This window comes from Lepisma saccharinum, chromosome 1 (assembly GCF_977018435.1).
Source record: "Lepisma saccharinum chromosome 1, izLepSacc3.1, whole genome shotgun sequence".
Classification (NCBI taxonomy): Eukaryota; Metazoa; Arthropoda; class Insecta; order Zygentoma; family Lepismatidae; genus Lepisma; species Lepisma saccharinum.
This window is the reverse complement of record NC_139229.1, coordinates 202,641,672-202,667,616: the sequence shown is the minus strand read 5'-3', so window position 1 is coordinate 202,667,616 and position 25,945 is coordinate 202,641,672. Positions and strand designations below refer to the sequence as shown.

Genomic DNA, 25,945 nt, shown 5'->3' with positions numbered 1-25,945 from the left:
CCATTCATTCTGGATTCTCTTACAGAAAAAGGTGATGTAAGGCTTAAGATAGAAGCCTTGAAGAAAACTATACACATGATAGTGAGTGGGGAGAGGCTCCCTGGTCTTCTGATGACAATTATTCGTTTTGTGTTGCCTCTTCAGGACCACACAATTAAGAAACTTCTTCTGATATTTTGGGAGATAGTTCCTAAAACCACACCAGATGGGAAACTTATGCAAGAAATGATCTTAGTGTGCGATGCTTACAGAAAGGTTAGTACCCAGTTGACTCCCATTTATTCCCCTCTTTTCATTTGTTATTTCTGTTGACATGTTTATTTCAAGCTTAGATTGCTGATTTATTTTTTAGAAAGTGCTCATAAAAAAGTCATCTTCCTTCCATGTTCTGAACTAGATCCAAGGTCACGTGAATGGAGATTTAAGGCAGAATCACGGAATTGGATTTCCAGTAGGAATGCCCTAGTTGGCACTGAACTCGCTACCTGGGTGGAAATCATAGCCGTAGGGCTGGCTGCTTGACTGGTTTTGACGATTAGATCGTGTTCTAATTGCATCTGGCTTTCTTGGCTGGATTCTGTGGTAGAACAACCAACCAGAGAGAAGTTTGGCCATGTGAAGATAATCTGTGAATTTGACAAAGGAAAGTTTTTGTCTGTGGTTTCAGAGTGTTGCTTGTCTTTGTTCGCTTCTCGATAAAAGAAAAAATAAAACATACATTATGTGCATTCGTATTCAGTTCATTAATATTTAGGTATTTATGCAAAGCAATAAGATTTGTACATGACAAATATGATTAGCAGATTTTGAAAATCTGTATTATTACAAATGTATTAAATGTAGAACATATTTAGTTGAACATTTTTTTTTTTATGAATGAATCTTGCGAATTTCATGTATGAATATGCATGTTCATTAAAATGCTTGTTCAGTACGCATTGATTACCATATTTTCTTTCGATCCAATTTCTAGTTCATACTTTTATAATTTTTTAATACTTAGCGTTTAATAACAAGCGTTCTTCAAATCGCTTGTCCATCTTTTTAGATTCTCTGCTCTGTGCAATGTCTTATGGGAACAAAAGTATCCCGACAAGTATGGTAACAAGTCTCGTGTGAGGCGAAAACTAGCAGATGGGTAGCTAGTCCAGCTCCAACTAGGGCATTCCTACTGGAAATCCAGTTCCATGTGATTTGGCTTTTAGTTTTAATAGAGTTAGTTACTAGTTATTTTTGCCTTGCAGGATCTTCAGCATCCCAATGAATTCATCAGGGGCTCAACACTGAGGTTCCTGTGCAAACTCAAAGAACCTGAACTCTTGGAGCCTTTGATGCCAGCCATTCGTGCTTGCTTGGAACATCGTCATTCTTATGTAAGAAGAAATGCCGTTCTTGCAATATTCACCATTTACAGGTAAGTCTTAAACATGCTTTTGTAATTTTTTTTAATCAAGTCTGTGTCCACTGGAACAATCCCTTTGACCCGATACAAATATCAATACTCTTACCGATTTCCAGTGATGCTGATACTTGGAAACTGAAACAATTTAAACTAGTTCAAAATATTTATAAATTTTACAATGTAATTGGAAATAAGCCATATCAAGCTTTCCAATTTTTTACTTTAAAATATCCATAATTTCACGTAAGAAAATTTTTTTATCACAAAATCTGCAGTGATCTTGCCAAAATAATGAAAATGATCCATTTTGCGTAATTCCTAGGATAAAAGTGTTTCATGGGCCCCAAAAGACATCTGGATTCTTGAAAACTATTGGCCAATAGCATTGATTAAATTTGAACCGATCTTTCCAGTATTTACTACTGGTATTAGCTGATACTGATACATCGACATCCATATCTTCTCAGCCCTAATTGCATTGTATGTGCACCATACCTCTCAATTTTAAGTTATAGTGTTTTTGCAACTCTCTCTACCAATCTTATCAGTCCTTTATAATAATTAACACTAAGTATACTGTGACTGAAATAAAATTATATGCATGAAATATGTAATTAGGGCTCGCATGTAGCCAAATGGTTATCTCTCTCGTCTTTGGTGTGAAAAAATGAATGTGCTGACCAAGTTTTTCATATCGTGGAAACAAGGCTTAATGATGTTATCTTTGGTGTGAGTGTCCCAGGTTTCATTCCTGTTGGAGCCCCCAAAATTTTGTAATTTACCCAGCATCGTGAGGACAATTGGGGAGCTACTTGAAGGGAAGAAGTAGCGGGCTCCAGTCTCAAAAGCCAGAAAACAGCGGCAGTGGGACTCTGTGCACTGACATTGGATAATCCAATGATAGAAAGCCACTTTGGCCCTTTGTTAAGCATTGAGTTTAATTTTTGAAATATGTAATTTTAGATTCATATTCATTTTCCAGGGTTAGGTTAGCCTAGCTATGCATTTTCGTGGTACATAATGATTTTTTAACCCCTAAAGCCGTTTTTACATACAGCGTACTAACCTACACATTTCTACCATGGGCGGTTTGACGTACACCATACGTCCGCATCATGGCTCTAAAGGAATGCCTGTGCCGTGCCATCTATTGGCACGGAAAGAAACTAATTTTCTTCTGCTTGCTAGTGAGACTGTATTTTACTGCCACCTAGTGTCATTTTGCAAAAATATTTCGAAAGTTACTTTTGTTTGTCCCTTGTTTGTGGTAGTTTTTCGTAAAACAGGATAGTGGGGAGATTGTATTATTGTATTTATATTTTCTGAACAATGTTTGCAGGTTTAATAAACCCATGGATATGTGATTTACTTATGTTAAAGTTTCAATTGAATTCCATTAGTGGTCCCGAAGATTCAGTATTTTGAATAATGCTGTGTGAATCTACCGTGTTTCTGAGTTTAAAATTACCGCCCAGGCGCTAGACTTCTGGGTATTAAAATTCCGGCTTGGGGGTTAATATTTCTGATTGTGATATCAGTTGGTACTGTTTGACTCAGCTACAGTTGTTTTAAAGATATTTATTAAGTGTAAATGTAAGAATTGTTAACATTTTTTTGTACAAAATAGATTGTTTTTTATAATACCTTTCTACCCTGATGGCCTACTTGAACCTGCACTCCTTCTTCAAGTTATACTCTTCTATTTATAGTCGGACCCTGTGGCCGAGTGGTTAGCACATCGCGCTGCGACGCCAAGGGTCCTGGGATCGAATCCCGCTCAGGCTTGGTTGTTTGTCCATTCATCAATTTCATCACTCATCCCCATCTTCGCAAATTAGCCAAGAGGCACAAGACACGAAGTAAAATAAACTAAATCAATCAATCAATCTTCTATTTATAGGAATTTTGAGTTCTTGATTCCTGATGCCCCGGAGCTGATAGCCACATTTTTGGAAGGGGAGCAGGATATGTCCTGCAAGAGGAATGCCTTCCTTATGCTGCTTCACGCTGATCAGGAAAGAGCTCTTCAGTACCTTGCCTCCTGCTTGGACCAAGTTACAACATTTGGTGACATTCTTCAACTTGTTATAGTAGAGTTAATATATAAGGTAATAGAAAATTAATTTTTTAATGATTTTAATACATTTTTGTAGCTTCATATATTCTTTCAGGAAGCAAATCCTCTATCCTATTATTGTAATGCTCTTTTTCAGTATTTTTTAAATAACATGCCAAAAAATTACAAAAATTGATCAATAAATGCACATGGGATTCTTGACATTTCATGCCAGAATTCTACCAACTGAAGTAAATACATAACCTTGCCCTCACTATAATTTTCACATATGGCTGTGTATATTTTAGTCTTATCCAGAGCATGAAATGTTTCATTGTACTTGTTCTTTCATGTATTCACCCTACTCTTCATTCATCCTCATCACATAAAAAGTCCACAAGTACTTATAAACATTAGACTTTTATTTATGATGGGAAGTCATTCAGTGCTTAATTGTTCTTGTATTAATGTGCATCAGTGAATGTGCTGCCTTGTTAGTACTATAAAAATATTTAGAAATTCTATTATCTACATGAATCTATATTATTATTATTTTTATGTATATAAAAATGGATGTATGTTTGTTCCGGCATAACTCTCGAACGCCTGGAGCAATTTCAATTAAACTTGGTACACATATGACTTATTACAATCTGGAAAGAAATACTGTGGGGGTTAAGACACCCCTGGCACCCCTAGGGGTGGGGATTGAGAAGGGGGTGACATGTAAAAATAATAGAAAATGACCTATATTAGTGTGGAATCCATACTTTTCAGGGTCTCTAAGATTAATAGTGACTCCCAAGTTCATCACCTATCGGGAGGAGGGGTGAGAAGTAAAATGTCAAAGATGACCTAACTCTCGAATGCCTGGAGCAATTTCAACCAAACTTGGTACACATGTTACTTACATTCTGAAAAGAAATACTGTGGAGGTAAGACACCGCTGGCATCCCTATGGGTGTGGGTGGGAAGGGGTGACATGTAAAAATAATTGAAAACGACAGATAGCTTTCGGGGTCGCTAAGATGAATAGTGACACTCCCAATGTTGTTCAATTTATTTATTCTTGCTCCTGGAGGAAAAACTAAGAATGTTGTTTATAATCAAGTTTGGAGTTAAGTTACTATTATAGTGAATTTGTAAAAGATTTTACTTTATAATTTGTATAGTGTACTTATACTTTTAAATATCTGTAAATATAGTTAGTTACATTTTACAGTATAGTTAGAAATCATTATTTTCCTATCTAATGGAAGATTGGGATAAATAAATACCCGGGCAACGCCAGGTAATGAGCTAGTTATAAATAAAATGTTTATGTAAGTAAAGTAAATTTTAGGTATGGCATGAAATAAAATTTTTACGAATACAATAAAGTACCACTATATAAATTACCTGTGCTTGTAACTGCTATACTGTTCTGGTATAAAGTGACAAACATTTCAAGAAAAACTGAATGATTCATTCATTCATACAAAATCGGTATGTTTTGCTAATCTCAAAACACTGTTTTAGTTTGCATGAAAATCTCACAATTGGTAATTCCTCATACCTATGCCCAAGAGTATAAAAAGCTAAAACTAATTCAGGCGCCAACCCTTTCTTCATGAGCCAGCTTTTTTTCTTGGCAAATATTGTCTAAGAAAGCCATGAATCCAGCTAAGATAAAGCTACACATTTTTTGAAATATGATCTTAAGACATTTATGCATTAATTAATACAAGACTGTATTAAAAGTAATTAATTCTTGTGCCAGAGTGGCATTCCTAAAGAAGGCTCAACTGGTAGCAGCATGAATAACTATGCAATACATTTTAATAGATGGCAGACTGTACTATATCAACAAAAATTTTAGAAATTTTCTAGCAACAAATAAAAAAATATTATGGCATGTTTATTATTCTGATTAATGATACATGTGATACAGAAATAACACAAACAATAAAATATATATATTGCACTCATTATTTTTATAAAAGGAAATTGAAATTTCAATAAGCGAACTTGAAATATGGAAAAAAAAGTATGTTTTTGAAGCACTGAATTGGAAAATTTAGGAATTTTATGCTCTTGTATAAGTGACTTTGGGCAAAACCTGGCTTCTCACGATAGTGCTTCCTGGTGATGATCAGAGCATACTCACCTCCACCGAGATCGAGAATGCATGGCTAGGGAGAGAACTTTATATTTTTACAGTGAGTGTGTTACCATTCAATTCTCACTAAAGAAGGCAAAAAATTAAGCACTATAGTCAAAATGCTGCACTTCTGGGCATTACAATGAGTACTTGCAGTATCATGAAGGGTTGAAAAGGTAGTACTTACACCACTATTCTTTTTGCCCAACCCTGTGGCCGAGTGGTTAGCACATCGCACTGTGACGCCAAGGGTCCCGGGTTCGAATCCCGGTCGGGCTTGGTTGTTTGTGAATGTCCATTCATCAGTTTCATCACTCATCCCCATCTTCGCAAATTAGCCAACAGGCACAAAACGCGAAGTAAAATAAACTAAATCAATCAATCAATCAACCACTATTCTTTCACAGGTGTGCCATGCAAATCCTACTGAGAGGTCCCGTTTCATTCGATGCATCTACAACCTTTTGAATTCCACAAGTGCAGCTGTAAGATATGAAGCAGCTGGCACGTTGGTTACACTCTCCAATGCTCCAACTGCTATCAAGGTAAGAAAGCATAAATGTCGATGTAAATTTTGGAAAAATGGAAGTGATGATTGAATTTAGTACACACATTGCAGGACAGCAGTGTTTCACAAAATATCGCCTTACTGTGATGGCACACACATGAGAGCAGGGTGTCAACCAGTCAAGAATGTCAAGAAATCAACAATTAGTAGATCAAGAAAAAGTCAAAATTATGCTTGTGGTCAAGAATTTATACAATATTGTGAATTTACATTGTTATATACCTGTACTGTAATTTGATAAAATTGAATATTTGGAAATCTAAAATTGTATTAAGTTGTGGTTAAGATTTGTTCATTTTGTTTGTTTCTTGCATGAACTTTGAAAAATATTAAATAAAGTAATGTGGCCATTCCGAACCCAGGTTGAAGTCTGAGCATTAATTTTTACATGCATTAATAATTAAAGCAAATCTAAATATCTTGTTAAGGAAAGTGCAGCTTCAGTTTTCGTCTTTACTGACTTTGTGGTAGACATTTTTCATTGAATTAAAATATCTATTTTCTTGATTTCCAACTATACCTAAGTAGGGAGTGATTAAATGAACGTTCAGAAAAGGGAAAGAATGTCAAGAAAAAAGAAAGAATGTCCAAGGAAAGGTCATTAATATTGGATTTGTTAATTTAGTAGACACCCTGGAGATGCACTACTTAGAAATTTCAGCGAAAAATGCAACCAAGGCTCAAACCTGGGTTTCTGGCATACCATGCCATTGCTCTAACTGTTGGCGTTGACAGTGTTCCAAAGGCAACAGATCCCATTGCAGAAGCACTGACAAAGTTAAAACTACAATAAAAGAAATTGTTTGTGCAGCTTGCGTATACAGGTACAGAGCTTCTAACCTGACCTGGGAATCCTGTAAAATATGGAAAAGTAAAAAGAAATGACCCATGGCTAAGGACACAAATTTATGGTAAATAAATACCCTAGGAGAGCGGTTTGCATGGTAAATAAAGTTTTGAAATCAGCACCTACTTGTGGCTTATCGAATTTTCGAAGAAAACATTATTGCAAAATGGGAAATTACCACAAGAAATTTCAGTGGCATACAAAGATGTTAGATGGCCACGGTGGCTCAGTCGGTAACGCATCTGACTACCATGCTAGAGGTCCCGGGTTCGAGCCCCGGCCGGTTCAAATCCGTGAACTTTTCTAATGTTGGAAGCAGCCCCGGTGCCCACCCAGCGTCGAATAACATGGGTACCTGAGGGAAACCCTGGGGGGGGGGGGGGGGGTAAAAGTGGTCAGGGGCGTGATGCTGATCACATCACCCCCACTCACGACCGGATCAAGAAAGTGTGGGGCGTTATGTTACCCCCACACCCCCTATACGCCTTCATGGCATGGTACTAAGCACAGGGGAACACTTTGCCTTTTACAAAGATGTTATTTATTCAAGTCAAACAATGCATCTATTCAGAAAATGGTGAACATACATATAGTTGCATAAAAGAGGACTTTCAGACCCAAGTGACAGGCATACACACGTCTCCTAGAAACAAACCTTTAGGAATAAATGCAACTTTTCAAACCAAGGAGATGCGACAAGTTCCATGTGTTCCCTGGACATGCGGTGGAATGTGTTTTTTTCACATAAATCCTAATTTGACACAACAGGTTGTTGTAAGTAAAAGAGAAATATTGTGTTCGAGAAATTTTGTGTTTCTGCATTGCTAATGATGAATGAAAAGAGAAATACTTCAGAATATGTTGTTTCTTGTAACTGGAACCTTTCATCCATATTTCCATTGAATATGTATGTGTAGTAAACAAAGTTAAAGCATGTTCCTAGGTGATCTGGAAATTTATTTGAAAATACCAAGAAAAGTAATGTTTCCAGGTTAGGAACAACTTGGATTGTTTCCTAGATAATTAAGGGTTAAAATGAACCCAAGTGAGGACAATATCAATTCATCCTCAAGAGTGAAGGTTGGGGATTATCCCAGGCCGAAGTTGTAAAGAAGATAATTTCTCTCACCGATGATGGAGGCACATAGTGGTTAAGTTCTTACTTTAAACAGTAGGTCCAGTCCCATTTAGCCTTACTGTGCATAAAGTGGAATTAAAACACCAAATCATTCTTTCACTGATGATTTCCCAGCATTTTTTCAAGTGTCAAATTTTATAGGTTAATAGTGACAAAACTATGCATTTTTATTGCAAAGCCTTCACCTTTGATGAACATATTCGGTAGCTTCATTTCCCTTGTAAAAGTCGTGGACATTCTCGATTTTCTGGAACAATGTTTATTGACATCTTAAAACAGCGTCATCTGCTTTAAATTTATTCCTAATTCAAGTAATGGCAAGTCATGTTGGTGTATCTCTTTGAAAATCCTTTCTACACTGTCTTTGCGCCTCACTTATGTTCTCATACTTACTTGTGTCAGTTACATCTCAAAGAATGAAAACTTGGCGAGTTATGGCCTGTAAAATTGTGTATACATTTTTTGGGGGTCATCCTAATATTATCATGAACAAATCATGTACAATGTCAGACTACTTGAGAATTTCAAACTGTCAACAATATTAATTTAATAGTGTGCCAGTATTTCCCCTGAGATATGCCTTGTTGCCACCCCCCTTCCTCCCCCCTCCCAAACTACAACTACAGCTCTACCCTAACTGAAAGCAAGAAGCAATCCAGATTGCTGAGAAATCTGTTTGCAAAAGGTAAAAATAATCCATCTTCCGACTTCCAATCCAAGGTTAAACTCTCAGAACCAATAAACATTTGCAGAGACAAACTAACAGAGCTGCATAGTTGACCTACAAGCATAGAAGGATGAACTGCAAGGTTTATTCATGTGGCTGATGTGAGTCACACCTCGTGCATGTGCACTATTATCAAAATGAGCAAGAATGGATGAAGATGGAATTGTCTTAACTGTAAAGGAGGAAGTAGATACTGTAAATTGGAATTGTGCCGCAGCTGGTAACTTTGACCTAATCAGAAGCTGTGTTAAAGTTTGATGGAAATAAAAAAAAAACGCTTCTGTGCACAACAGATCAGCTTCCTTTTATTTTGAAATGCCATCAAACACTACAATTAATCAGGGTGAAAGAAATTTTATTGCACAAATTGGGTTTTGCATACCCCCAGAAAATTTAAGTTTACAGATAAAGTAAATAATTTGTGTTGCAAGTGAATAGAAGCACTAAGGATAATAGAGAGATTTCCACAATTTTTCAATTCCTTCCCTTTAAAATCTGAGTGTTTCAGGTATTGAAAGTTATGGGTAAGTAAAAAGTAAAAAGTAAAGTGCTCCCCTGTGCATAGCATCACGCCATGAAGGTGTATAGGGGGTGTGGGGGTAACGCCCCACACTTTCTTGATCCGGTCGTGAGTGGGGGTGATGTGATCAGCATCATGCCCCTGACCACCTTTACCCCCCCAGGTACCCATGTTATTCGATGCTGGGTGGGCGCCGGGGCCGCTTCCATCGTTAGAAAAGTTCCCGGATTTGAACCGGCCGGGGATCGAACCCGGGACCTTTAGCATGGTAGTCAGACGCGTTACCGACTGAGCCACCGCGGCCACCAAGTTATGGGTTTCTCAGGCAATTATAGTAATAACCAAAATACAGTACGTTAAACATGAATATATCTGAAACAAAGTTGATTAGGTAGAATTGAGAAAAATAGAGTAATTTCTATTTCTTTCTCTTGTATCGGGACCCATGCTATGTAAATTATATGTTGTTGCATCTGCTTAATCGATAATATAATCTTTAACAATGGATGTCTTGATATTTGAATCTTATATCAATCCCAGTATTTACATATCATCGAGGTGAGCAACATATCACTACATGCCAACATGCTTGTCCTCACATATTTAATGAAAATGAGTTTATGTAAATGCACTTTAAGGCCCTAAACATACCTTACAGTCAGCAGCAGTTCAAAGGCAAGAGCTGCTGTGCCATAACACTACTCTCAGAAAAAGTGCATGCTTCACCAAAATAGAATTAAATTGATACAATTACAAACAAGGAGATTAGAATCTTGCAATCATTCAAGCTTACAGATGCCTCAGTCTGAATTTCCATTCTTCTTTGTGAGAGTGGAAACTTCAGATTAATTTTTCAAGTGCACATTGTATAAATTACAGAGTACTATTGAAACCAATAACCGAACGAAATCACAATAACCTGCTTCACCAATATGTGTATATTCTTTGTTAAAGCATTGAACCTAAGCTAAAAATCAAGTCTGGTTTGAAATACTCCAGGGAATGCTATACAGCTCAACATTTGCTGATGCATTATTAGTGCAATGAATCAGAAAGATATTATATATTGTGAGTTTGTAACTTAGTTAAGTTCATGTAAAAATGCCTCTATTATGATGCAACTATGTGTTAAGAGAGAACCAGCCATTCTATTATGTCTCACTAATTCATATTTTCATTTCAGGCTGCAGCCAGCTGCTACATAGATCTAATAGTGAAGGAGAGTGACAATAATGTGAAGCTCATAGTACTTGACCGCCTCATTGCACTGAAAGAACACCCAAGTCATGAACGAGTTCTGCAAGATTTAGTAATGGATATTTTGAGGGTCCTTGCTAGCCCAGACTTGGAAGTTCGAAAGAAAACATTGAATTTAGGTAAGTCCAGGAGTTTATTATCGTTGAGTAAAATTTCTGCTGTTTTAAAGGAATGGCTAGACACTGCTCCTTTGTAGCTGATTGTGAGGTTCATACAGGGTTATTAAAAAAATTTCACACTTCAAGTGATTGTAACTTGTGATGTTACTGTTAATGTAAGGTAAAGTTCCCCGTGCACATAGCACAGGGGCACATTTAGGGGATGTGGAGTAGGGCTCCACACATCCTCAATCTCGGACATTTTGGAGGTGCTGTGATCAGCACCATGCTCTGGCTGCCTTTACCCCTGAAGGTTGCCCTAGGGACCCTTTGATTTGAGGAGCCGCTTTATGTGGGGACAAGACCGGAAAAATTCCGATCTTAGATGACCCACCCCGCGAATTGAACCTGGGTTTCTCATGTGGTAGTCAGATGCTGTACCGACTATACCAGTGGTTCCCAAAGAATGTGTGCTTCAAAATGTTCCAATATTTTCACTAAAATAATAAGGTCGTTCCTTAGTACTTTTTACATATAAAATGTTTCTAAATTTGAAAATATATTTCTTTTTTAAACCAAGGCAAGCAACCTAACCACACTAAATGAGCATTGCAAGTGTTAGATAGGCTTACATTCTGACTTGGGTGCTGCAGAAAAAAATTGAAACACTAAGGGTGCTGTGAAACAAAAATAGTTTGAGAACCCCTGGACTAGAGCACAGTGATGTTGTTATTGACATGTGCTTCATGTATGAAAAAAGTAACTTAAAAAGTTACCTACCAGTATGCCATGTGACTACTTTTCCCAACATGACTGCTACCACAATGGGAGAAGGCCTTTTGTGCTGTGGAGTTTGGAAAGCCTTGAGTCTGCTACCTCGGTGCATCGCAGATTCAGGACCGAATTTATAAAGGTTCCACCTACCAGGCAATCCTCTACGATTGGGTAAGCAAATGCAGTGGTAGTCCATGAACATTGGTGGAATGGGTGAAACAGATCCGGGAAATATTACTCCGAAGTCCCCCTCCCAAAAAGTAACATCTCGTTCCATACCGAACTGAAGACTATTACGTGAAGCCTTTTTTCATTTGCTCCTGAATTTGCCACGTACTGTGGTAGCCCGCTCAGTCTTTCAAAACTCCATAACACAAAATGTCCTCTTCCTTTGAGGTAGCAGCCATTTTGGCGTCACTGGCAGGTACCATGGTTGCAGGCGATCACTAAAGTAAAACTTTTTAATGAGGTATAACTTACACCACGTGCCATCATTTCGCTAAGTTATAAAGACTACTTTTGGCATGTACTTAATTGTTCTCAATCGTGTGGCTTCCTCAGGAGATAGGACAAGTATAGTAAAGATTAGGGATGGGCCGATATGAAATTTTGGCTGATACCGATAAAGTACCGATATAAAATTTACCGATACCGATAACCGATATTCTACCGATCCAATATAAAATTAGAAATGGTCCTTGAAGAACCTCAAAGATTTGTTGACCTCCTTAATAAATGTGTGTTTCAAGGTGACTGCAGTGCAAAAGAAATTGCATATTTAGATATTTACGTTTTTAGAAAGTAGGGCATGGAGATTATCCATAAAATTACAACAAAATGGCAGAATTTTACACTAAATGATCAGATATTTATCGATATATCGGATCGGTAAAATAATCTAATTTTACCGATAAGCCGGTACACCGATATGCCTATATCAGCCGATAGTGATAGAGTACCGATTAATCGATCCCATCCCTAGTAAAGATTAAGACAATAGAAGGTAAGTTTAAAGGTTAAAAAGATAAAAAGACGATAACAGGTAAAAGACAAAGCAGTACCCTGTCACTCCTTCCTACTCCAACTCTGGCTGGAAAGCTTGTGGTGAAAGCTTGAGAACAATTAAGTAAATGCCAACACTAGTCTTTATAACTTAGTAAAACTTTTTGAATTACTCTTTTCATACATACACCGCAATAACAATGCAAGTTACAATCATTTCAAAGTATGAAAAGCTTTTTGAATAACCCTGTAAATATTTTTCTTCTTTTGCTGTAGTTTTTACTATTTCATTGCATTGGCTGTAAAGATAGATTTGCTGATTCAGTAAGTTGCTTACTCTTCACTTGAGGACTGACCATTGCTACCATTTGGGGAGGTATCCACTTTTGAAGTTTAGGAAACTGATATTCCTGCCAAACCCTGTAATGCTCCTGGAGTCCAAATATAAGGTGAGCATGAAGGAAAATTGTGCAGCAAATATGATCTGTACATGATAGTATGCCAAGATGGGGATCAGCTGTGGAGAAATTTATAACATTTCTTTGTGTGACCTGTGCTCAGCAGCTCATTAAGTCCCATCACTGCTTTTTTCTGGCTTTTGAGACGTGAGTTGGATACTATTGATTTTTAGTAGCTCCACAATTGACTTCAGATGCTGGGTCAGCACCTAAATTTTGGAACTTCCCCAAGAATTGAACCTGGAACTACTCGCACCAAAGGCCAGAGTACTCGCCATTTAGCTACACAGAGGTCAAATCCTTCATGTAGCCCCCTAAATATTTTACTTGGCATGCATTGTGTGATGTAGGTTCTGTGTTTGCTGATACATAATTTGCCATTAATTATATTTTTTTTCTGGTTTTTGCTCCTCAGTTGCAATGTACACTTTATGTATAGAAAGATCCACTTGTAATAAGTGTAAACTTTTCCTTCTAGAAGATTGTATTGTAGAATTGTAGTGTTAATTATTAACAATGAAAATTCAAATGATGTGCATAGCTTGGTATAAAATTTAAATACAAACACTAGCAATTAGGGATGGAACAGATTAATCGGTACTCTACCCATATCAGCTGACATCATATCGGTGTATTGTTTATCAGTAAAATTGCCTATTATTTTACAATCTGATGTATGTATATCTTATAATTTTGTACAAAGTTCTGCCATTTTGTTATAATTTTTATAGATTACGTCCATACCCTACTTTTTTTAAAAAGCAAATGTCTAACTGTTCAGCTCCTTTTGCATTGCAGTCATCCGTGAACATGCATTTATTAAGGAGGCCAATGAAGCATTCAGGTTCTTCAAGGATAATTTGGAATTTCATATCGGATTGGTAAATTTTATATCGGTACTTATCGGTATCGGCCAAAATTTCATCACTCCATTCCAACTAGCAATTATAAAATCGACAGTATTTCTGATTTATTTGTATGTTTCTTTCAGCACTGGATTTAGTATCATCACGAAACATTGAAGAGATGGTGTTGGTCCTGAAGAAGGAAGTCGCCAAAACACACAATGTAGTGGAGCATGAAGACACAGGAAAATATCGACAATTACTTGTTCGCACATTACATTCCTGTTGCATTAAGGTAAATGGATTATAATTGCTATAATAAATTTGCAACAGAGCCTATTAGATCTATTGAGCTTCATAAGATCACATAGAGAAAATTATAATTGTGTATGTAGCTTGATGTGTGAATATTTATACAATATAAGAGTGAAATCTACTGCAGTTGTGAATATCTTAAGATCTGTAATTGATGTGTTTCTTCCAAATGAATCATCATATTCAGTGAGAATATATTTGAAACCTAAGTTCTCTCCTGAGCATGAAATATGTCATTGACCTGTGTGTTCTTTGCTTTCAGTTTCCTGATGTTGCTGCCACTGTCATCCCTGTACTTATTGAGTTCTTGTCTGACAACAATGAATTGGCTGCAACAGATGTCTTGGTGTTTGTTCGTGAAGCTATTCAGAAATTTGAAGGATTAAGGCCATTGATTATTGAGGTAATACTTCTATTAATATAATATTCATAAATACCATATTTACTCATATATAATGCACACTTTTTTCCAAAATTTTTGCCTCCAAAAACTGTGGTGCTTATTATACATGGAATAATTAGTACAGCCAACATGAAAGCACACACGTTTTCACTGTCACTGTGTATAACACGTATGTATCAACAGGCGCAAATACAAATTACCAGGTTGGATTTCTTAAATAATAATAATAAATAAAAAAAAAAAAAAACTATAAAAGTGAAATGGCCATTCCCACAATTTTGCACTTTGTAACAGAAATTTTGTGACACTGAGAAAAGTGGCACCGTTCTGGCAGAATTCGAGCTTTCACCTCCTGCTACACGGGATGTGTATCAGCAGTATTTGTCAGGCAAGAAATAATAGAAAATAACTTTCTGAGCACTGCAAATCCAGAACATAATTTTGATCCCATTTTCTTCTACTACAGAATAAACAAGGTCGTTACAGAAGTGAAAGCTACAGGATGCTAAACAGAGTGGAGGGAGAGATGAGGAGGTTCCTTGGGTTGGTGACTCATTGTATACACAAAACAATATTCTCCATTTTATCCACATAGCAACAGGTGACTCATTGAATAGATATGAGGTCATTTGTTCTTGATTGCATACCAAGAACTTACAACCTACAACTAAGAAAGCCATTTCTTGAATCTGAATTGTACTGTGCATTATGTACGAGATATAATTGTTTGTTGCTATTCCCCGTCATGTGCATGGGTGTTCCTTGTGAATGTCCCTTCACCAAAATCATATCATCGCTCATCCTCATCTTCGCTATAAGCCAAAAATGGCCGAAGAACGAAGTGAAATAAATAGGCTCACCATACGTCCGGGATTAGCCCGGACAGTCCTAAAAGTGTTGTCCGGGATTGCAAAATGTCCGGGGTTTTGAGAATCTGAACATGAAAATAGCTACCAGTATTGAATATTCACGACCAGAATTTATAACCGGCAAGGATTGAGTATACCTTTTCTTTATTTGAGATATCGACTTCCAAGCGGTTCCGTTTCCGTACGGATTAATTTGTCAACTTCAGGAAAGAAAAATCCATAAATTTATACCATCTTCTGCCAAGGAATTTCTATGCACTCTAAAAGAAAATAATGATGTTCAGGAACAAATATTCTTCTCAAGTGTAGATAATTTTCATAATTCTAGTACGTGGAGGAACAGTTTTAATAAAGTCAGTAAGTTTCAGTGGATACATTTACAAACTGAAATTGCCCGTTCTGATTTACAAGAGAGTGCACAAAGTTATTAATGCAATTGTAAAAGATGCCATAAATATTGATGACCTATTTGATGAACGTACATTGTTGAACAAGGTAATTCAAAACCAAAAGGTAGGTTGTGGTTCAAGTTCTGAAAAAGTACCAGATACTATTGAAGAGAAGTGGAAAGCAATTTTTAAGGTGTTTCAAAATACATATTTCATGTACCTACCAACATTTCTGAAATGGTTGAGTTTGCTATGTCTTTGCCTGGAACATCTGCTTCAGTTGAGAGAGTATTTTCAATTATGGGGAATATTTGGTCTTCTAGTATCCACTGTTAAAAATCTGCTGAATGTTAAAATGAATTCAGAACTTTCAAGTTGTGAATTTTATGATGTTATTAAAACAAACAAGCCATTTCTGAAAAAAAGTCATGTCTAGTGAAAAGTACAACTGAGTCAACTAACTGATAATCCTACCTAGAACAGAGAGGTTTCCTAAACAACAGAAAGTGTATTACTCAATTAAACATTTGAAAGTTAATTGATTGATTTTAGAACATAATGGTAATATTTTTTCTTGTACAATTTATAGTTTAATGTTCCAATAAAATGTCAAGGCTTTTAGTAATTTCAATTTATTTTTGTAAAATAAAAAACTGAAATTCACCAGTAACAAGTTGATCACGAATATGTCCTGGGTTGGACCCAAAAAAATATGGTAAGCCTAGAAATAAGCCAAATGAATCAATTGTAAAGGAACTGTACAGACTACATGTGTTTCAGGAGTCTGGGAAGGCCTCAGAGGGCAAAGCAACAAGTTAGAATAATACTAATAACTCAATAAGAAAGTGATTGTGTTCAGTTTCCAGATGCTAGGTGAGCATTGCTCGAATACTTAATGTACTCCAAGTTATATGCCTTACATGATGTTCGTTATATGTGGAAGCATTCTCTATGCAGCACATGTGCTATGTCCAGTGCTATACTCTTTCCAAAAAAGGAGGACATTTACCTATTTCTAAAAAATCCACCTGGACGCAGGCCAGACACCTAAAAAGGAGAACATGTCCAGATAAAAGAGGATGTCTGGTTCCGGGGGGTGGGGGAGGTGGGGAGGAATTACCGTATTTACTCATGTATAATGCACACTTTTTCCCAAAATTTTTGCCCCCAAAAACTGTTGTGCGTATTATGCATGGAATAATTCGGGCAGCCAACATGAAACCGTACAGGGTCATTCCATGATTTTGTGTTACTTGCATTGATTCTTCATGTTTACGTAACCCTATCATGTTATATATCGTTGTAAAGCTTAAATTATGCAGTTTCTAAATATGGCTACAGTATTCTATGGCAACACTAATGTGCAATGCAATTGAAATATGCTCGCCACAAAATGAAGGAACCTTCCCTTGGTCCACATAGCAATAGGTCACTCATTGAATAGGTAGGATGTCATTCACTTTTGATCTGCATAGCAACAGTTTTACGACCTACACCTAAGAAAGCCATTTCTTGAACCTGGATTATACTGCGTATTATATACGAGATATAATTGTTTGTCAATTTTCCCCATCAAAAACCAGGGTGTGCATTATACACACTAGCACATTATATACACGTAAATACGGTAAATGACAATAAATTTGGAAATTTTCATTTTTCATGGTATTATGCTTGAAATTTTTTAAAGAAACTTGTACACATCTTATTCAGAAATCCTATAACATGTGTGTACTTTATGCCTATCTCATCATGGTAAAATACCCCTTCCTTAGTTCTAACTTGTTTGTCCTTCTTTCAACCTTGGGTACTGTGCATGTGTTATTCTTCTCTTCACCCTTTCCTTATTATCCTTCACAAAGCTAATGTCAAACTACTAAAATTGTTAGAAACCATGAAGTTTTTCTGCATTGTCCTTCACTTTTTTAATGCTTTGTATCATTTGATTGAAATCTCCTGTGTAGCATAATGGTTTGCACTTTTGCCTATGGTACGAGTGGTCCTGGGTACGATTCTGGATGGGCATTCCAAACGTTGGGTGTTACCCTGCATCATCAGGACAGTGAGGCGCTACCTGGAAGCAATAGTAGGAAACTCTGGTCTTGAAAACCTGAAAACAGTGGGTGTGGAACACAATGAACAGTCAAAGAGCCACTTTACAGGCCTTGCCCTTCAATACTCTATTTGCGCATGGCTGTTTTTATTTATTTATCATTTGGTTTAGTGCAGAAAATTAGATGAGATAATGATGGACAAACGTGACAAAGAAATGGGAGAAAGTATAAATGGCTGTTGTTTAAAGTATCACCCAAGAATTTGCCTGAAGCAATTGAGAAAAAACTGCAGAACATGTGGTAATTGCTTTGTAAATTAGACCACTAGACAAAGCACCAGAGTATACACATTCTCCTTTTTTTTTTTTGTACATGTATATATATATGTCACACACTTCCCACGGAAACTGAAGGGTATTAAAATTCACTTTATTACAGCGTTTATTGGATGCCTTCCCATCAATAAAATCTGTGAAAGTTCATCGTGCTGCTTTGTGGATTCTGGGTGAATATGCAAATACTCCTGAGGATATTCATTCTGTCATGAATCAAGTTCGGCAGACTTTGGGAGAGGTAAGTATCTTAATAACTGTGTATGTCAGTTATAGCACTACTGGTACTTCTACTACAATCGCCAGTGCTGCTGCTCTTCCTCGTAGTAGTAGTAGTGGTGTAGCAGCAGCAGCAGTAGTAGTAGTAATAGTAACAGTTAACAGTAGACTACTGTTACTCCAGTAAACACTGGAAGCTGGAATAAGTTAAAAGAGTTTAACTGTTTCAATAGAAACAAGCAATACTCCTTTAAGGCTCTGTTGAACCTTTGGCCGATGCAAGGACAGCTGTTTTCAAATTTTCCTTTCCTTTCGAAAAACTGCTATGATATTCTAATATACGAAAAATTACATGCACTTAGAATCCCAGAGCAATCACATGAATGTCCATGATGTTTACTTTCGCTTTTTCCTAGATATTATCAATAGTTTCGTAACTGCGTAAGTCTATTAAACTATTGGCAATATCTAGAAAAGTGAAACAAAACCACACGAAGATTCACGTCAAAGCTCTAGTAGTAATTCTTTGCATGTGTAATTTTTAGAATTTTGGAATATCTTAGCGATTTTTTGAAATAGAGGAAAATTTGAAAAGAGCTGCCCTTGCATTGGCCTAAGATCCAGGATGCCTCATAACTCTGGACATAATTTATGCTCAAAAATATATTTTACAAACATTGGACTCAAAACATCACATTTTAATAGAAGTTGCACAAAATTTATCCAGGTTTAATCCAGATAGGTTAAGGACTTAAGATAAAACATTTATACTATGTATGTAACTACATTAGATTTTTTGAGTAAATGGTGGATAATTAAACCTGTTTCTTGTTCAGATCCCCATCGTTGAAGATGAACTTCGTAGAGCAGCAGGAGATAAGAGTGAGGAGGATATGTTACAACAAACATCCATTCAGAAACTTGTGACTCCTGATGGTACATATGCCACCCAATCTGCATTCAATACAACTAGGTGAGACCTACTTGCTTTTCGATACAATGTTTCAATTGGTTGATATTTTCAGGTACACCTTAATTCTTAATTATCTGAGATCTGCAATTGAAAATATTTGCTAGTGTTGCAAATAATGTAGTAACTTTTTACCGATCTCTTATAATATTATTACATAATGAACTTCAATTGTAACTGCAATCTGTTTTGCTTCGGAAAATGAAGCTGTGTGTATGCATTTGCTTCACAAAAACAAAATACCATTTATTTATGCATGTATAATGCACACCCTGGTTTTGATAGGAAAAATTGGCAAAAAATATGTATCGTATACAATGCACAACACAATATAGGTTCAAAAAATGATTTTCTTAGTCATTGATCGCAAAACTGTTGCTATGTGGACCAACATGGATTATTGTGCATACTCACACTACCTTTTTCCTTCCCCAACCATGTTTAGTGTTGCTAACGTTTCACTTTTGTAACCACCTCCTTTATTTTGTAGTAAAAATAGTGCAAGATCAGTATGGGAAAGAGGACAAGGTATACTGTTGCTTTCAAATTGCAAGTTTTCCAGTACATACAGGAAAATCACAACAGGGCTGCACCTCAAAAATCAACTTTGTGAGCAAGCATAAGAGAATATGGAAGAGAGCCACATGGTTCAGATCCCAATTTTAAACTGTATGCCCATCCTGATTAGTCCATTTGTGCATAATGTGAACAAAAAAGAAAAGCTTAAACTCAGCTTCATCTCCACCAGTACCACGCAACTTTGCTCGGTGATGCAAATCCTTTCTTGCAGCAAAAATACAAATTGCATGTCTTCTGTGTGACGGCTGGTGCACATTCGATCTGCCAGAACTTCATAACTTTGCTCAGTGAGGCAAAAATATTCCAATAGAGGGTCAAAAATCATGGGGAAACAACCATTTCACTAGGTTTCATATTGCTGTTGTAAAATTATTCTGTGTATAGCATGCACCATAGTTTTGGAGTCTAAAATTTTGGGAAAAAATGCTTGTTATACATGCATAAATATGGTATGTCAATTATATTATCCCCACTGTAGGATATTCATAAATTCTCAGCAACTTTTCTGATAAATGAATGTATCAGTATGTCTATATCAGCTTAGTCTTGATATAGTATTATTAAATCCCTATTTATGATATCAACAGGGTGGCGACAGACCTGGAAAACCTGGAAAACCGGGAAAAGTCAGGGAATTTAAGGTGTCAAAAAAAGTCAGGGAAATGTCAGGGAATTTCGTCTTCATTGACTTTTTTTTTATTATTTATTTATTTATTTATTTATTTAAAGATATCGTTATGGAACTCTGCAGGGGAACAGGAAATCTCATTCGTAAGTTTCGGCCTCAACTTTTAGGCCTCTTTTATGCGCAACACAACCACGGCGCCAGAAACCAGTGATGGCAGGAGGAGAGAGAGAGAGAAATTTCTCTCGCCCTGGCTTCTCGGCGGGTATTTTAAATTCGAACACACTTTGGAAGAAAATTGTTATAATTCGGGCACTATTGGAGCAATCTACTTCGGATAATTTTTTTTGCAGCTAAAACATCATAGCATGCAACCGTGTACAATTCAGAACGCCTGATCGAGGAAGGGGGATTCGGGGGCACAACCCCCGAATTTCAATGGAAAAAACATAAAAATCTGGAGTTTGCCCCTTCTTACCCCGCTATTTTGAGGAGAGGGCGTCAACTTTAGTATTCTTTTCAAAGAATGAACATTTCTCAAGAGAACTTTTCATGTTTTTGGGTGCCATACAAGTTGAATAATAAGCCAAAATGTGATTTTTTTTACGAAAAATAGTAATTTGCATTTTTGGAGGAAAATTGTTATAACTCTGGCACTATGGGAGCAATCTACTTCGGATAAGTTTCGTTTTGCAGCTAAAACATCAGAGCATGCAACCGTGTACAATTCAGAATGCCGAACTGAGGAAGGTGGGTTTGGGGGCGCGACCACCGAATTTCAAGGAAAAAACAAAAATCTGGAGTTTACCCCCTCTTCTCCCGCTATTTTGGGGAGAAGGCGCAAACCTTAGTATTCTCTTCAAAGAATGTACATTTCCAAAGAGATTGAAACATGTTTCATGTTCCTGGGTGCCATACAAGTTGAATAATGAGCCAAAATATGAAATTCTGTTCGGAAATGTGGCATGGATATGTTGCGGAGAGGTGGGAGAAGGGAGGGGGGGGGGGGAGGTTGGTCATCAATATGAATTTTCCAGGCTTGCTCCAGACCTGCTCCACCCAAACATAAGAGTATGAAGGTCCAAAAAGCACATTCATTTCGTAATCAGCACCATGATACCATATGGTATCATCGGGCGAGTAGGACCTTACTCTGATTATACCATATGGTACCATCGGGTGAGTAAAGGTTATGTCTCTAAATAATAAGTGGAAAATGCATTGAATTATCATTTTTTCTTGTCCGTATGGGAGTAGTAAGGGGACTTGTCAACTGATGGAGGGGATGGGAGCGGGTGGCGCCGTCCGATGGTTGTCGGACGTCGTAGTAAGGCATTTTGTTGGGCAAACTGAAGGAACATGGAAACAAATAGGTTCCATTGATACATACGATTTTTGTCGAATATCGCCACCCGACAAAGTACCTCACTACAACATGCGACAGAAATTGCAGGACTGCAACATCCAACAAAAATCGCATGCATAAACAAAATAGATAACTTGCTGCTCGAATTTTGTTACTCTTCTGGCTCACTTCACCTTATTTAATGTAGCAGTGCTTACGAAGGTTTTCTTTCATCATCCTGACGTATTACTGGTTCTGCACAAGTTAACATACGTTTACAATGACATTGCACTATTCTTAGATATCAAGAAGAATCCAACCAAATGAAATATATATTGAATACTATCACGAAAAAGTGAAACATAAGTCTGCATTGGTGAACGTTATAAAAATTGGTAAGTGCATGCTCCCAGCCTCAAATTTACTGCAACACTAGTATTGCAATGAAATTAACGCCACTCTCTGTCCTGTCTGTTTAAACTCGTGAGAGATGGTCATTAATCTCTCACTGAGTAAGGTTAATGTCCAATATTATGAAATAAAATACTAATAATAAATACGTAAATATTTTAATATCATATTTACTCAAATCATTCAATCATAAAAGCAAAGCCCAGCCCTGCTAAATTTTCACTTTCCATCTACTGCTTTATACGAGGGGTGTCCAGAAAGTAATTTCCAATTAGTAGGGACATTGAATTTTTCGCAAACGCCAAAACCGTGAAAAATGGTAATTGCTGCGAAGTTATGTTTAGGAATGTGCAGTGATGTCTGGACACATTTTTCGCCGGTTCGAAATATCGAAATAATGCGAATTTGGCATAAAATGCGAATTGTTGGCGTTTTTAGCGATTTTTTTAAAGAAATGGCCTAAAACAACGAAAAATTCCATGAAATCCAACATTCTTGTCTTTTCTAGGCCATGTTTGTGTACATAGAACATGCAAGTTTTCCAACATTTTACTCAAGAGTAAACTATAGAGTTATACGTACATGGAATAATTCCGACAGCCACATTAAATCATGTATTTCCCACGATTTTTTCAACTTCTATCAAAACCATTTGCATCACAGAGCAAGGTGGCAAGGTTTTAACACGAGATCGGGTGCGTAACTACCGTCACACGGGAGCCACATCTTCGTATTTGTCGCACGGGATATGTTTTGAATTACCAAGCTAAGTGCGCACCATCGGCATTTGTCGAGCGAGTAATAATGGAGCTGTCATTAGGGCATCTGACTACTATGCGAGAGACCCGGGGTCGATCTCCTGCGGGGGAGAACCGGGATGTTTAACACCTATTCAAACTGCTCCGGCGACCACTCAGCATCATATGAAGCTGGTACCTTGAGGAAACTTTGAGGGATAAAGGTAGCCAGGAGCGTGGTGCTGATCACATCACCACTACCTTCAGCCGTGATCAAGAAAGTGTGGGGCCCTAACTCCACACCCCTATACACCTTCATGGAAAAGTGCAGGGGAGCACTTTACTTTTACTTCCTCAAAAATCTGTTCCAACATATCAAACTGTCATTAAAATACGTAGACCATGTGACCTACAATTTAAAATAATAGTTTAAAAGCACATTGGAGTATTACGTTTCGGTATATTTGGTAGATAAATGTTCTAAAACAAAAACGCGAATTTTGGGAAACGTAACACTAACAAGTCAAAAAAAGATAATGCCAATTTTTGGTGCCATAATATATCGGTATCTGTCAAGATATCAAACTCTCACGAAGAGGCATAAGCCATGTGACTTACAATTTGAAACAGTAGTTTAAAAACACCATTAAGGTGTAATTTCAGATATTTGCCAGAAAATGCGCTAAAATGAAAATGTGAATTTTGGGAAAAATAACACCGTATAGTAAAAAATAAAAAAAATAAACCAATTTTAAAAAAATAACAAAATATCAAGCTCCCTACCGATAAAGCATAAATAAAACAAGAATATCAGTTGTAATTTGTTGCATTAGTAACAACAATTAACCTAATTGTTGGCATAATCACCACCATTGTTCTGGCATTTGTCGTAGCATGGCACTAAATTTTGTATGCCCATGGTATATGTGTCTCACAGCAAAGACTGGAACTATCTCTACCGCAGTGTAGCTGTCAAATCCTTGCCCTGCCAGAAACCTCTTCAGTTAAACAAAGAGATGAAAGTCGGTACATTCAAGGCCAGGGCTGTACAGGATGTGGTTCAAGATCTCTCACCTGAAGTGATGCAAAAGGCCCGTGTGTACTCCGCTGTATGGGGTTGTGCACATTCGATTGGCCTTCCGTGAATTGTCTGCACCATCGTCTGACCATACTATCACTCACGACGTCCGGTCTGCACACCTCACACGATTGCTGGTGGCTCTGTGCCAAATTCTGAGCTTGCAATGTAGGCTACATCGCAGTGGGTGGGAGACTGTATGGGAGCTGCAATCTTTAACCTAGAACTGTCCTAAAACGGCTGCATTGCAACTGTACCAGATTACAGTTACATGCCACTTCTTCCTGCCTGCATGTGTGTGTGTCGCTCTCCAACCACTAGTGCTGTGTATAGGCACCATTGGAGCTTTTTTCAGGATTCACCTCGTATATGAACTTTCAGAACCTTTTATTATTAGAGTGTTCCTGTTTTAATGTGTGGTTAGCTAAATCAGGTACCTATACAATGCAATTCTATAAATTCCTTGCATTAAATTTCTAATACCTACATACCCTTTTCATCAGCAATAATGGTATAACTGCATGTTGTCTGTTTCACAGTACTTCACTTGGATATACTGTACTGAAGCAGAAATCCCATTGATAATGTAAGGAAATATGACACTTTATTTTGTTCGATTCAATTGTTTCACTTATATGCAAGAGTTAAGTTGTGTGCTTCACAGAGAAGAGAGAAGTAGCTTTATGCATTGAAAAATGAATCCGCACTCATGGTTCTTGCAAGCAAAGGATTCCAAACCTCAGTGGAAATATCAACATATAATACCGAGAATGCATAAGGAGACTGATAAATTACAAATTGCATTTCTTAATCATTCAATCTTCACTCTTATCTCACTTAGTCGTAACTTTAAAAATAATCAAGTATTTTATTTTAAACTTACAGCGTATGACAAAATTCCGTAATCCTTTCCTAGCTTGTACATTGTAATAATTTTCCAAATTCACTATTTTGCAGTTTGAATTCAAATCATAGAGAATAGAGAAATTAAGTCAATTTCATAGAAGATAATATTGGTACTTAACAAAACCATACGTGGATCTGTGCGAGTTTATTATTTCTATTTGCAAAAACATCGATTTAGTTTAGTTTGTAATTGTCAGGGAAAAATGTAAATTTTGTCCTGGAAAACCTGGAAAAGTCAGGGAATTTTATTTCTGCTTGTTTGTAGCCACCCTGATCAAAGATCCGGAAATTGGGAATACCAAAGGCATGTTTTTTGTTTTGCTTGCTTTATTCATTTCTGTGTGTAAGCAAGTGTGGGAAGTTCAGTGCATATTTTTCAAGAAAGTGAATACCGGGCCAATATGATCAAGACAAATTTCATTTAAAAATCGATAATTTTTATTTATGTGGTCGGATTCAAATTGATTTTATTTTTCAGTTATTAACTCAATGTTTTCTTCAAATAGTACATCAAAGAAAGCTGAGGATCGTCCACCACTTCGGCAGTACTTAATGGATGGTGATTTCTTTATTGGAGCTGCCCTTGGAACTACACTTACAAAGCTGGCCCTTCGGTACATGTCACTTATTTCCGATTCAAAAAAGCAGAACAGATTTTGTGCAGAAGCTATGCTTATAATGGCTTCTATTCTGAATTTAGGAAAATCAGGTTAGTATTTTGGTTGAATTTATTTGTCTTTTTTGCAGTTATTAATGAAGCATTTATTAGAACCTACACAAAGTACTGATCAAATAACTGTTTTTAGAATTTTTTGTAGATTCCATGTTGTTGCTTTCCTTTAATATAATTTTATCTATTATACCTGGAACAAGTTCTGTTA

The 25,945-nt window shown here is 36.8% G+C and overlaps 1 protein-coding gene across 3 annotated transcripts in view; it reads left to right on the top strand.

Moving 5' to 3' along the window:
* betaCOP (coatomer subunit beta) overlaps window positions 1-25,945 on the top strand; it is a 54,765-nt gene that overhangs the window by 5,808 nt on the left and 23,012 nt on the right. For all 3 annotated transcript variants that reach the window (XM_083110878.1, XM_083110884.1, XM_083110869.1), the window contains exons 3-12: window positions 26-255; window positions 1,245-1,414; window positions 3,303-3,510; window positions 6,006-6,143; window positions 10,582-10,774; window positions 13,979-14,127; window positions 14,410-14,550; window positions 18,301-18,435; window positions 19,250-19,386; window positions 25,571-25,773. In XM_083110878.1, coding sequence (XP_082967004.1) covers window positions 26-255; window positions 1,245-1,414; window positions 3,303-3,510; window positions 6,006-6,143; window positions 10,582-10,774; window positions 13,979-14,127; window positions 14,410-14,550; window positions 18,301-18,435; window positions 19,250-19,386; window positions 25,571-25,773 — 1,704 coding nt within the window. The remainder of the gene's footprint in view (window positions 1-25; window positions 256-1,244; window positions 1,415-3,302; window positions 3,511-6,005; window positions 6,144-10,581; window positions 10,775-13,978; window positions 14,128-14,409; window positions 14,551-18,300; window positions 18,436-19,249; window positions 19,387-25,570; window positions 25,774-25,945) is intronic.